This window comes from Homalodisca vitripennis, chromosome 5 (assembly GCF_021130785.1).
Source record: "Homalodisca vitripennis isolate AUS2020 chromosome 5, UT_GWSS_2.1, whole genome shotgun sequence".
NCBI lineage: Eukaryota > Metazoa > Arthropoda > Insecta > Hemiptera > Cicadellidae > Homalodisca > Homalodisca vitripennis.
This window is the reverse complement of record NC_060211.1, coordinates 167,287,393-167,301,057: the sequence shown is the minus strand read 5'-3', so window position 1 is coordinate 167,301,057 and position 13,665 is coordinate 167,287,393. Positions and strand designations below refer to the sequence as shown.

Genomic DNA, 13,665 nt, shown 5'->3' with positions numbered 1-13,665 from the left:
CGTATAATATAACGAATGTAGTAAAACATTAGGAAATTCAAAATGTAGGAGAAATTTATTGAGAATCACTGTTCAAATATTAAACTTGTCAAATTTAAGTGTAGATCGTGTTGTATATTATTTCAAAACTCGTTAAAAACAACATTTTGGTAAAAATACGTATACATTATGAGCTGTTTAAATATTATTGCTATAAACATAGAAACATAGACAATGTAGATAAGGCTCTACCATCATTACTGATGCCATCATACATTTTGGACTATAATTTTAAATGAAATTTTTTGATGATGGCACATGACCATCTTTCAAAATATATTCTTAACACGTGAAAGGTCACTCATTTTCTTGTTAGTAAATTATTATGTTATTATTTGTGATTTTTCTTCCAAAGGAAAATCTTCTCCAAAAGGCTTGTGATACTTATTCTACTATACTCTCTCAGAATAAACTAATTTAAACAATCTGCATATAAAACTCTGTTTGTAAAAACATTATAAATACTTTTACATTCTGACGTAACATTTACACTGTGTGGACATCTCACTTGAGCAAATTGCTGCAAGTGTTTCTTTAAACATATAAATAAATGGAAAGGAAAATTTGCCTACTAAGTCATCAGCGTACATACAAAATGGAAGACATTTACATACATTTGTTTTAATATACTATACAGCACATGAGGAAAGGATGTAAGCAGTGAAAGTGTCCATATTTTATCCGTCTATTGTGATGTTTCCAGTTGGACTTCTACGGGTTCCTTGCCTGGTCCATGGTGCAGCGGGTGACATTGCCGCTCTGCATCTTCTATCGCTTCCACTCGGCTGTCACACTAGCAGAGATATGGAAGACCAGCTACAAGCCTCGACTCGACTAAGGCCAACCAAGGTAGGTTTGGTTATCGTTGTTAACTAGACCATTGCTCGTATAAGTTTTATAATGCATAACCTTTAGAAATTTTGTATTAAGAATAACTGCGAAAGGCAGAATAGTGCACTTGCTGTTTTAGTACTTGTGATCACTCAGTTTTTTAGAAAAATGTTTTGGTTTTACATCTTTAAAGAGCTGATGATGTTGACAATACCAATGTTGCACCCCAAGTGGTTGTCCCTTTAACCGCTGTGTTCCTGGATTCTCGGCAACATCCAAGTGCCGGGCCTAGTTACATTTTGACATAACACTTTAGTTAAAGTTTATAAATAGAGTAAACCATTAACAATGTTTACAAATATCTCAAATAATGTTAACCGAAAGTTTGTAAGGTAATATAAATAATTATTTCATCTTTGAAGGGGAGAATAAAATATATAAAATAATTAAATATATTGTAAGAAAACAGTTACTTACAAAATTGTTTGTGCTCTTCTGGTAATAAAACAAAAAATATTCATTTATTTCTCAATCTCAATTTTGTCCCCTTCAAAGTAATCCTATTAGATATCGTACACTTACACCAACGTTTCTTCCAATTTTCGCAGCACTTCAAAAAAGTCATTTTTTTGCGATCCTCTTCAGCGCCTCCTTCGATGATGTCTTTAGCTAGTCATCCGTAGCATAGCGTCGTTCTTTCATGGTCCTCCTCAGTTTCGGGAATAAGAAAAAGTCACAGGGGTCAAACCTAGGGTATACAGTGGCTGCTGCATCATTAGTGTGTTTGGCCAAAAATCAATTAGCGAATTGTGGGCAGGTTCATTATCGTGGTGCAAAAGCCAAATTTTTTCCTCCATAAATTCGGGTGTTTCTGGCAGATTGTTTTTCACAAATTGCAGATAACATTCCTTATTGACAGTTCTACCCTGTGGCAAGAACTCATGATGCACCACACCCCTGCAATCGAAAAAGAAACTGTAAGCTAAACTTTCACATTCGACGAACTTGGATCTTGGCTTGTACAGCAGCTTTGGGATGATTGAGATTTGGTTTCTACATCATAACCATAAACCCATGATTCATCTCTGGTTCTGACCCTTTTGCGGACAGAGTCCAACAGTTCATAAGCAATGGTATGCAATGCTCTGCTGTTTTTGGTTGAAATTGATAAATTTTGGTACAAATTTTTCGGTCAAAATCTCAAGCTCAAATCTTTGGTAAAAATCAAATGGTACGAGCTATTCGATATGTTCAGGTAATGGTGATTTGACGATTGGCCAAAACCTAATGTATTATGTTAGTTATTTTACCTGAAGAAGAGATCAGATTGCAAATCTCGAAACGTAGTATTCCTGATTTATTGTTTCACTGAACGATGGCAAATGTCCAGAAAAATCCTGTTTCCTTCAATATAATACATTAATAATTTTGTCTTATATCATATACAATCACACAAATGCATGCACATATGTATGTACACATAATATGTTATTAAAGAAAACAACAAAAGTCTTTCTGCCCACTATGATTTAAGAGCCATCTACAGTATATTGTTGAATATCTTGCTTTTACCCCATAAGAATAATGTAAAACCTTTATATTATTTTTGTTTTATAGTTATGGAAGATGTTTAACTTAAGATGATGGGTGTAAGATGGGTAACTTAAAACCAGTAGGATGCGTATTAATAATATCTTTGAAATAAGACATTTTCTAAAATTGTGTTAACTTAAAAAAGTGTTAGAGATTTAATATTGCTTTTTACAGATTAAAATAAATATGTCACGTATTCATGCAACATATCTACCTTATATTTTATAATAGTGAAGTTGGCTCTTTTACACAAAACGTAGCTATGGTGGGAAAGGTTGATTCAATGTGAATGTTGAGTTTAGGTCCAATTCACTTTCCTCTTAGTGCGGCGTCTAGACTCTGACGTTGTCACAGTCGACTCCTGAAATCTGAAGTATTGTGAAAGAATAAGCTCAAAATTAACCCTACATCTGTAACAGCGTCAGATTCTACTAGGAGGAAAGTGAACTGAAGTTAAACTCAACACTCACATTGGCTCTTTTAGTTAAAATAACAACCTCTGGAAATATACATTAAATTTTAAAAATATGATTTTGCTGAATGGTGACATACGATGAGTAGTTAGATTGGAATGAACAACACTAAATAAAAAACACGTTCTTATTCAAACATTTGTGTAAAACTGTGTTATGTAAAACTGTAATTGTATACAATTAATTTTCACTCATGATGTTTTCATATTGAGATATGTTTGTCGTTAAACATGTTTAATGTTAAATTAGGTAGAACAATTAGGTTCCTTTTACAGTATTTTAACAAAATTTTGGCATTTCCAAAATTTGGTTTTTTCTTGACCTATCTTCTTTCTAAACATTTTTCTTTAAAAAAAAAGAACCACTAATTAAACTGGTTGATGGTAAGGCCTACAACCATCAGCACAAGTCTGCAGCAGCACCTTTGGTGCTGATGGCAACAAAAGAAACACATCTCTCTAGATAGTAACTGGCAAGATTAAAATATCAAAATTCTAGAGAGTTCTCAAGTTCTCGGAATGGGAATTTATTGTTTTTCTCTATATATGTGTTTGTGACGATCGCAATAACAATGTCATTGATGTTGCAGAGGTTCTGATCAGCGCAGGAATAGGACGAGGTAGTTACCTATCGACATACTTCAAGACAAACTTAGTGTTTTAGTTTTTGTACATTTCGATGATAAATATTCCCCATTTACCGTTAATATCAGGCTCAATTTTTGAGCGACACTTGTCATAAATAACTTTTATATTTACGTTACTCGATATGTCGCACCCTTGCATTTTTCAAAATGGATCTTTGTTTGACGATGTGTTTAGGGGCCACTCAAACGTTTGTGGTGTGAAATTTCTCGTAAGTGTAAGCAAATACTACTCTCTGTGTACTTAAACTATACATTAGATGTCTACATTCTTGGTTGTATTTATAAACATTACTTAATAGGCTGATTATTGTAAGAGATGTGTGGTCTTTAATGTAAATAGATAATAATAAATTATATGTGCATTGTAATAGAATTTATTTATTTTCAGCAGATAATATTAAAAAATAAGATAAGTGATTCTTTTATATATATATATATATCGTCCGAAGAAAAAGAAAGAATACAATATTACGTAGTCGTTGCTCCTTAGATCCCCGATATATCAAACATGCCACTGAAAGGTTGTGTCTTGTGTGTATTGTGACGTAACTTACTGATATTACAGTATTTCTGCACAAGGTCTAGTAGGCCGACAACAAAGTGCTCAACATTCATGTGTTAAAGAACCGTACACTTTCTTTTTCTTCAACTCAAGTGTTACTAATTTTTGATATAGATTGATTCTGTGTTCATTATGTATAGCTTGTAAATTACCGTGTTTTAACATTCTGATGCAGTAAGAAAGTTTATACATTTAATATAATTGTTAATTTATGACGTACAAGACACCGCTGACTGTTACGTCGAGTGAGATATGTGCAATGCTTGTGTGAATGGTTCCTCTGTGCGAATGAACTTCATTGTGTGTCTTGAGAAACTAAGCATCTCAGTCCCAGATTTATTTTATTATTTATTCCATATTGCGGTTTTAATACTCTTGCTTTTGTTTCCGTACGGTGCCAAATGATTGGTTTTCTTTGATTCTATAGAGTTAAGTTTTGTTGTTGACTTTATTTATCGTTATAATTAGTTATTTCAGTATGAGTTTTGTAATGTTATCCATATCTATAGAACACCAAATGAGTTTCCCAGACATTTCACTGGATTTGCTGGAATGCAAGTTACAACCAAAGATAGTAGTATCCTGTACGTTTATTGAGGTAATTTGAAGTTACGAAATAGTTATTTATTTTTGTTTTGACTCTTTTTGTTCAGTAGATCACTCCTAGTCTCGTATGTAATTGGAGACAACTTTGGGGTCCAAGTGTTGCAATTATTTTTTAAACTTCACTGAAAAGGACTGTCAATAAAAGTCTGTTTATTATAAAATAATTTATTACTACTCTATGTTATACTTTTAATTTATAAAATAAATTCACTTAGTTTTATTATGTAGATATACGTTATAGTTTTGTAGTCAGTGTCCAATAACACGGGTTTATACAATTGATGAAGGAAGAAAAACATAAAGCACACAACACTTTCACGATGATCCACTAGGCCTACCCGGAGGTAATATTTTTGTAGTTCATACTTGATAAAAAAAAACCAACTTTTTATCTGTTTAACAGGACATTTTGAGAAATTCTTTACATTAAGACAAAGACTGAGAAACATATTTTATTATAGACAAATAAAATAAATCGACATGCCACTTTCTGTAAGTTATTTACCTCCATTATAAATAAATTATGTTTCACAATGAACATCAAACATTGTAATAGCATAATATTGGTATCACTGCATGTATTTCATCGTTCAAGCTCATTCCCAATTGTGTTTGAAATATTACAAGGTTTGTCCGGAAAATATCCGACCTCGTAGTGCGGTCTGAAGATGAGTTACTTCGCAGTGTTAACTTTATATCACTCATCTTCACAAGCACCAATCTTCATCAGGATTCCACACCTTCTAAAACCATTCCATCTACATTGTCAATTATTTTCTTGTGGGAGTTTTGAGGTTAGGAAGAGCCAAGTCATAAGAAAATATACTGTAGAAAAACTTGATCTGTTTTGTATCCATTTCCATTCAGAAATATTGGATGAGAATAACTTGTATGGTGTATCATCATGATGGTGGTGGAGGATTTATTCATGATTTCACCACATACTTACTTTGTTATGCTCTGTCTGGACTAATTAGTAAATCTTCATGCTCAACAATTCCACAAAAAAGGTTTTAAATGTTCTATTTATAATTCCTGTAATGTAAATTAACTTCTTCACTAAAATCCGGTTTAAAATCACCTAAGCCATCCTTTTATTTAGTTTTTTTAAATAAAGGCTTACTATATCATATTGAGATTCTTTGGATGAACAATAAACAATTTTTTGTAGAGGCTAAAACCAATTCTTGGATTAACATATTCTATCACAGCGGTATGTACACTTATATGCAGGTTCACTAAGCGAAATAATGAGGAAACAGAGCTAACAGCGGAGGTCTGACCACGTGGAGGAGGTAATACAAAATATTCCTCTTGTACCATGAATACCTGTCTGGGGCCTTAAATGCTCAAAAAAATATAGCTGGGGGTCAGATACTTTCCGGATAAACTTTTTTAAAGTTTACTTAATAGCTATATAACATTACAGACACTGGTAAAAAGGCATTTATATCAATATTACCCCTTAACAGTAACTAACCTAAGACAGCTATCTTCATAAAAGGTTTATGAAATGTACAATATTTATAAATTAGTTGTTATTTATTTATTACTATACATTTTTGTAATAATTTTGTACCATCATTTATATGATGGCAAAAATATGTATTTTAAAATGTTTAAAAAAAATATTTATTTTATCTGCTCATTCGTTTATAAAAAAGTTGTTATTAAGTACTTGGTTTCCACTGATTAATAACCAGTAAGCAATCTAAATTGATTTAACTGCTAAAACTAAGAAGCTGATAGGCATTTACTTGAAAAACTGCCACTGCCAACATATGTTTCACAGCATATTGTACAAATCTTACATTCGTGTCATTTACAAAATATTTTATGATAGTCCAGTAACAGTAACGTAAACTTTATGTACATACTGAACTGTGTAGATACATATTGAATTAGCTTTAATATATCTTTGATACTTTTATTAATTTGATTAACTTAAGTATATAGTAATTGTTATTAAAAAGTATTAATAATAAGTGTTTTTAACTTAATCCGTTCCTGTTCATTTGGACTTGGTAGCCGTTGGCTGAACGTAGGCGGGAGGGGCAAGGCTACGATCAACTGTGTGTGTGATCAACGACCGAGCTAAAGTCAACTTATATCATGAACACATTGTAAACCTTCCTTGTCTGTGCTTTGCATTTCAGTGTAAATATGTTTGCAGTGAAAATAAATTAGTTTTTGTTAAAACACAGTGAGTCCATTCAGTTATAACCTCTGCTGGTGTATTATTTATAATTATTTACAAATTTTAATTCAACCTGGAACTGGTGTTTTACAACACATTTTATCTCACCGCGGGTACGTACTTTTGCATATTACGATATGTCTGTTATTGTGGTATAAATGGTTTTATAACTCTTAATATCTATTATTATGATCATGATTCAATAATAAATGCTTTGTAGAGCATAAAATAACACAAACAGATAATTTTTTTAATAGTAAAGACAAAAATGCAAAACGGATGTTTTGATCGGGTAAACTTATAAGAAAATCACTGAACCCGTCAACTTCCATCCAAGCCAACCACCGTTTATTTAAGGTGGACCCTCCTCCCAGCTTTACCACAGACCAGTGATTCTCATAAAAGTGTGTACCAGAACGCAAAAATCTTCAACATCATCCACGGAAATTGAACCTGCAACTCCAAGGCTATTTCCCGCATCTTAGACCACACAACCATCCTGACTTGGTGTCTCGAATTTGCGTATAGCTCACTTAAGATACCTGCTGTTGCTGCTCAAGTTAACTGGATTCCATGCCAGGTGTAGGGTTAAACTGCTGAACAAATTTTGTCCAGATACAGTTAACACGTTCACGACAACGGCTCATTTCCGGAGTTTTAGTTGCCGATGAATTTTTCAATAATAATGGCAGAAAACCATAATTGTTATTTTACGTTAAACGCCTTTAAGTATAACGGAAATGTATGTAGGCTGCTGATATTTGCACACAAAAAATTAATTTCAATATGTTTTTTAATACTTTGCAGTATACCCCAAATGGTGCTAAAAATGAATTTACCTTACAAATTAAGCAATCGTGCATCCAACAGAGTACATGATAGTCTAAGGTATTTATGTAAGCGCTGAATCACATTTAACTAACCACCAAGACAGGTAAAAAATAAAAACGCAGTAATGAAATGCATAGCAACATGTACCCCATCAGGCACACAACACGCTTTATGAGAGTCCGATGTGTACCCGATTTGGTACAAGACGGAAGTTGTGAAAGATTGAGTGTACCTGATGGGGTTTTTGTTGTCATTAACGTGTTAGATGCCTCACTGATAGAAGCATCAAAATTAAATGAAACAGTGAATTTTAATTTTTCTTGGCTTGAGGTACTTCAATAATGGATGAACGTTATTGATATTTTCCTTGACAATAGAATATTCCTTCCATTCATTTAACTCTTTATCCTATTTAAATTTTTTAAATATATTGAATCTGTATATTTATAAACAGTTTTATCAAAGAAAGAATATTAAACGAGGATGAACATCATGGAAAGTTAATAAAAGTTGTTGGTGATGAATACATGAGTCATACTACGTTCATGAAGAAAACTACGTATCTTACCTCCTGAGAAGTCTCACCTGAAAACCAATAAGCTCACTCCAAGGTGTAAGCAATAAAATTTATTTTTTATTTTTCATGATAAATCAAACGGTCAATGAAGAATACTTCTTAGAAGTTTCATGTTGATTATGAGATTTTTTAACCATAAAAGTGCTGACATCACACTACACGAGGTTAGGTTGGCGTTTACCGCAAACGACATAATATCCATAATTGATAATATTTCTCTATATGTTTTATATTGTAATAAAGAAGAAAACCGGCACAATTTATCCACAAGTTGTCTTTATTTTTTCTTTCTTAAAACTCATTTGTTGAAGTAATTGTTTTGAATTTTAGAGTTTTTCAGTGAGCAAAAACATTACATTTCGTTCCTCTGCTCTTTTCTAACAAGTACATGTGCAAGTTATTAAAAATTTTTATTTGTAATAAATTTGTCTTCATTTTGATTGCTTTATTGTTATTTGAGTGTGTTTAGTAAAGTGCTATGCTGTACTAAAATATGTGAAAAAAGTAACAATTTTTGTTATCAATTACAAGTTTTTAACATGGAACAGTAAGTAATAGTAATTATTGTTTTCGTATTCTGTAAGCTTTTGCTGAAGAAAACTATTATAACATGGTACACTTAAAACCTTATATGTACTTTTTATTTACTTTCAACATATGCTTACAAAGCTCCAAAGGACGCGTAGTTCTAGACGTAAATATAATCTGCCCTTTGAGAGATAATCACAAAAGAGTACAATTGCAATAAAGTGGAAGCTACCAACTCCATCTTAACACTCAGAAACACAACTTGCCAACTGGTCCCTATGAAGCACTAAATTCTTTGTAAAGGTCCAACAGACTCCTACTAATTTTATATTTCTCTTTTGTGAATTTTTAATCAACCAAAGTAAAAATGTCACCGAAAAAAGGATGTTTCAAGATATTGCAGTTATTTAATAAATTTAACATAGCATCTTTTCTAAAAACTGCTTTAGACAATAGACAATATTCTTTATTTGCAGTTTCTTTAAGAAATACAATGGCGTCAACATGTGATAATCTTGCTTTACAATTTTATGTATCTATTTGTTTATTAATTTTTTGTAATGTTTTGTCATCTTATAAAAGGTCAAAAAACTCCTTGGTCGAGTATAAGGGTCGCTCCACTAGCCAGTTCTGAAGTTCATTTTTTAACTGGTTTCCTCTCTTGTCCTTAAGGTTTTGTGGCAATGAGTTGATGATTTTGCGGCCAATGTATGAAGGTTTTTTGCTAAATGTTGTTGTGTGGTGAATAGGAAGACTGTAGTCGGCTGCTCTCCTAGTGTTGTAAGAATGTATGTCTTCATTTCTTGGAAGGTCCAGCTGATTGGTGTAGATGACAACTGCAAGTATGTAGAGTGATGTGACGGTTAAGATCTTAAGTGACTTGAACGCTTCTCTGCAGCTATCTGTAGGGCCTAGGCCTGCAAGTGTTCTAATAGCTTTTTTTTGGAGGATCAGGATTTTGTTAAGGTTGGCCTCGGATGTTGAGCCCCAAGAAATTAATCCATATCTAATGTGAGATTCCACCATCGCGTAGTAGGCTGTTTTGGCTAATTCCGGGCCTCCCATCCACATCATTCTTTTGACTACAAATATCCCAGATGAGAGTTTCTTGGTCAGTGCATTAATATGATCTCCCCAGGAAAGGTCAGCATCAATTGTGAGCCCCAGTAGTTTTGTGTTTTGTTCTGTTGATATATTGGGAATATCTGGTATTTGTTCATGTCTTCTGCTAAAATTGATATGTGTGGTTTTGGATGGATTGATAGCTAAGTCGTTTTGAAGACAGTATTGGAGTGCTTTGTCTGTAGATGATAAAATGCTAGTTACTAATTCATGTGATGTGTCATTTGCAAATAGAAGAGTTGTATCGTCTGCGTACATTATAGTCTCTACATTGTCATCATTGATAAAAACAGAAAAGTCGTTGGTGAAAAGAATAAATAAAAAGGGGCCCAGTACTGAGCCTTGAGGCACTCCTCTTCTCACTGGCAGTGGCTTTGATCTGTATACACATTTTTTTCCATTCAGATTTTGTTGAATTTCAGTAATTTGTGTGCGATCTTTCAGGTAGCTAGCCACCCAATCTTTTGCTAGGCCGTCAATACCTAAAGCCAAGAGTTTTCTCAGGATGAGGTCATGACCCAAGCAATCGAAGGCTTTGCTGTAGTCAAGTAGAATAGCTGAGACATGTTTGCCATCTTCCAGGTTGTCTGTGATTTTTTCAAGTAAATTGGTAACAGCTGTGGTGGTGGATCTACCTTTGAGAAATCCATGTTGATTTTTTGTAATAAGTTCATTTCTTTCCATGTAGTCTAGCATTCTTGACAGAGCAATCTTTTCTATTATTTTTGAGAGTGTTGATATTAGCGAGATAGGGCGGTAATTCTCTGGTTTGATGAGGGATCCTTTCTTGTGTTTTGGATATATTTTAGCAGTTTTTAAAGCAGAGGGGAATTGTCCTGAACTAAATGATTTGTTTATTATGCTGACTAATGGAGGTGCTAGTTGTTTGGCACAGTGTTTTACGACCTTTGATGGAACCTCGTCTACTCCACAAGATAACTTAGATTTTAGTGAGGATATTGTTGCAATGACTTCCTTTGTGTTAGTAGGTTTTAAAAATAGTAATCGGGTATCACTTTGTGGGAGGGTAATTTGGTGAGTTATTATTGTGTTTTTAAATTGTTCCCGATTGTTATCCAATGTGGAAGCTGCTATTTTCGAAAAATATTTATTAAAGTTTTAAATACTGGTTTTAAAAATTATATGTATAGACTTCTTCTTAGACATGAAAACCTCTTTAGTGTCACTATAGATAATACACTCTGGCCTCTAGTAGTGTTATTCTGAACTACTTCAAGTCTACAGTAGTGCTGTTTAATTGCTACTACACTCTGAGGGTCAACTAAGGAACCATTACGAAAGCACAAGGTAAAGTTTTATTTGGACGTTAGAAACAGAACGTTGTTGTTTAGTAGTTTTTTTTTCAATTACGTTTTTGAAGCTGCTACTGCAATCTTTTTTATTCTATTTCGATTTTGCTTCTGTTATGACGAGAATTATTTGTAATAATAATACGGACGTTCAATTTTAGATTTTCCCTGGTGCGTTGTTATAGGTTAGGCACTCAGCTGTGTGTAATATTTCTGAGAATGGTAGCCATCGGGATGTGGGTATTATTATAACCAGTGTCTGACAGACGAATCAGGAGATTCTGGCGGCAATTTTATAAATGAAGATGTTGCTGATGTTAATTATAGTGGACGAGTAACACGCTGCATGTATGCTGACTGTGGAGTAGCTCTGTGCGCTGCAAATAAACCCGGCAATACCGGATTACAGCGCTATTTAAAACTCGGCACTTAAAGGGTTAAACCAATAACTCTAAATATATTCAAAAGTATTAACTTCTCAGAATATTATATGCAACAAAACTCTAACATCCTTCTAGGCCTTACACTGAATTGAAACATATTGATGACACTGCTGTGCAAATTCCATCACTGACCTATATCACTGGAAGCCAAATACATCAAATGTGCACAGTTAGACTCTTGACTGATTAAATGTGCATATTAGAAATAACTTACATGTTCAATCAAAGTAAAATATTTTAAATTCTTAGGTCCACAATGTATCTTTTTTATGTGAAAAGTGTGAACTTAGGACCCAAACATAAGTTTATGTACCGGTACGCTAATATCACTGCTCGTTTGTATCAAATCAACAATTATTAATGAGTCTAATGTCTTTCAAGTTAGTTAATTCATTCGACTTTTGTCAGAAGTAAATTCTAAAGCCAATAATACTGAGTCAAATGTCATGATATTGCTTCAAACAACAAGATAGCACATCTAAATCAACTTTCATAGTGAGCTGAAGCAAGAAAGTATATTATCGGGCCGGTCTGAAAAGATTTTATTTGTGCGCGCATATGTGTTGGCATGTATGTTTCGAGAACAGTGTGACGTACAGAAGATAAATTTAGCATACAAGTGTTGTATACAGAAAACTAAAGTGACATTTAATATAGTACAGTTTACATGTATAACATAATATCCAAAGGCCATAATCATGATATGAAATAGCTAAACCATAGAAGCTAGGAACGGGTGAAACGGAACAATTTCTAGCAGCCCACTTCCGCTTGTCACGTAACTCTGACTTCTTATGTGTTACTTCTATAACAATATAATACAATATATAGCAACAAGTTGGTCCATTGATCAGTAAGGTATAGCCAGAATTTACGATTATTCCACTCCATCTCAGACCGGAAGTATGTTGCAACGCCCGGTAGTAGACGGTTTCAGATTGAAGTAGAACTAAGTATGTATTTATTTTCTTGATAGGAACAAGACGTACCCACTGGCACTAGGAATATCATTTATTCGAACCACAAGTGTGCGTGCAAACCCGGAAATAAGCGCCAGGTGCAGATTGCTTAGCTTCGCCGAAGGCAGTTACGGGAAGAATGAATGCACGCCTAGTAAATGATACGTTATGATCTATTTAAAAAGAAAATATTCTAAGAAATGACTGAGAATCCATCTGGATAGTGAGCTGAACTAAACCTGGTTCGCGACAGGGTTTCATTTGGCCAGTCAGCAAAAATTAATCTTCGTTAATAGAGACGCGATAATGGATTTTTTTTCTAATAGTATTTCTTATACAACCTCGTTAAATCGGACTAGCTGGACCCGCGGCCGATCCGACAACGAAAATCCGGTTTAATCGGAGAATGTTGAAAACTTAAAGAATAACATGTACAAACAATACAATATTTGTTTATTGCGGAAAAACACTTCAAATACACATCACAATAAAGTATAAATACAGTATATAAAGTTTAATTTTTTTGGAAGATATTTGTTAGTTAGAGTTGCTTTAGCTTTGTATGTCGATTCTGTGCCGTACGTTTAATCATCCTTTTCAACATTGGAAACTCGGGCGACTGTCTCTTCTTGTTGCTCGAAATAAACGCGCTAATGAGATGCTGCCTCCTCTGCGTGGTTTATAACTGCGATATTTTCAGTATTATCGGCTTATCCTCTCTATTATCGGTATCTTTATCGCAACAAGTCTCAATACGTGTAATCATTGTGTTCTACGAACAGTCTACTGATAAACAGACATCATTTCCACGATCGGCAGTCTGGGCTGGCGATAAAAAGCTAATTTAAAATTGTCCTGAACTGATCAGGGTTACCCGGAAATCCGACTAAACAGAGTGCACTGTATACGGTTTATGTTATCAAATTATTAAAGTATTTCACTTGAATA

At 33.6% G+C, this 13,665-nt stretch overlaps 1 protein-coding gene across 6 annotated transcripts in view; it reads left to right on the top strand.

The window, feature by feature from the left end:
* LOC124363115 (proton channel OtopLc-like) overlaps positions 1-6,949 on the top strand; it is a 45,869-nt gene extending 38,920 nt beyond the window's left edge. For all 6 annotated transcript variants that reach the window (XM_046818244.1, XM_046818249.1, XM_046818246.1 and 3 more), the window contains 2 exons: positions 743-888; positions 3,526-6,949. In XM_046818244.1, the coding sequence (XP_046674200.1) occupies positions 743-877 (135 nt within the window). In that variant the 3' untranslated portion in view covers positions 878-888; positions 3,526-6,949. The remainder of the gene's footprint in view (positions 1-742; positions 889-3,525) is intronic.
* Positions 6,950-13,665: the final 6,716 nt, after the last annotated feature.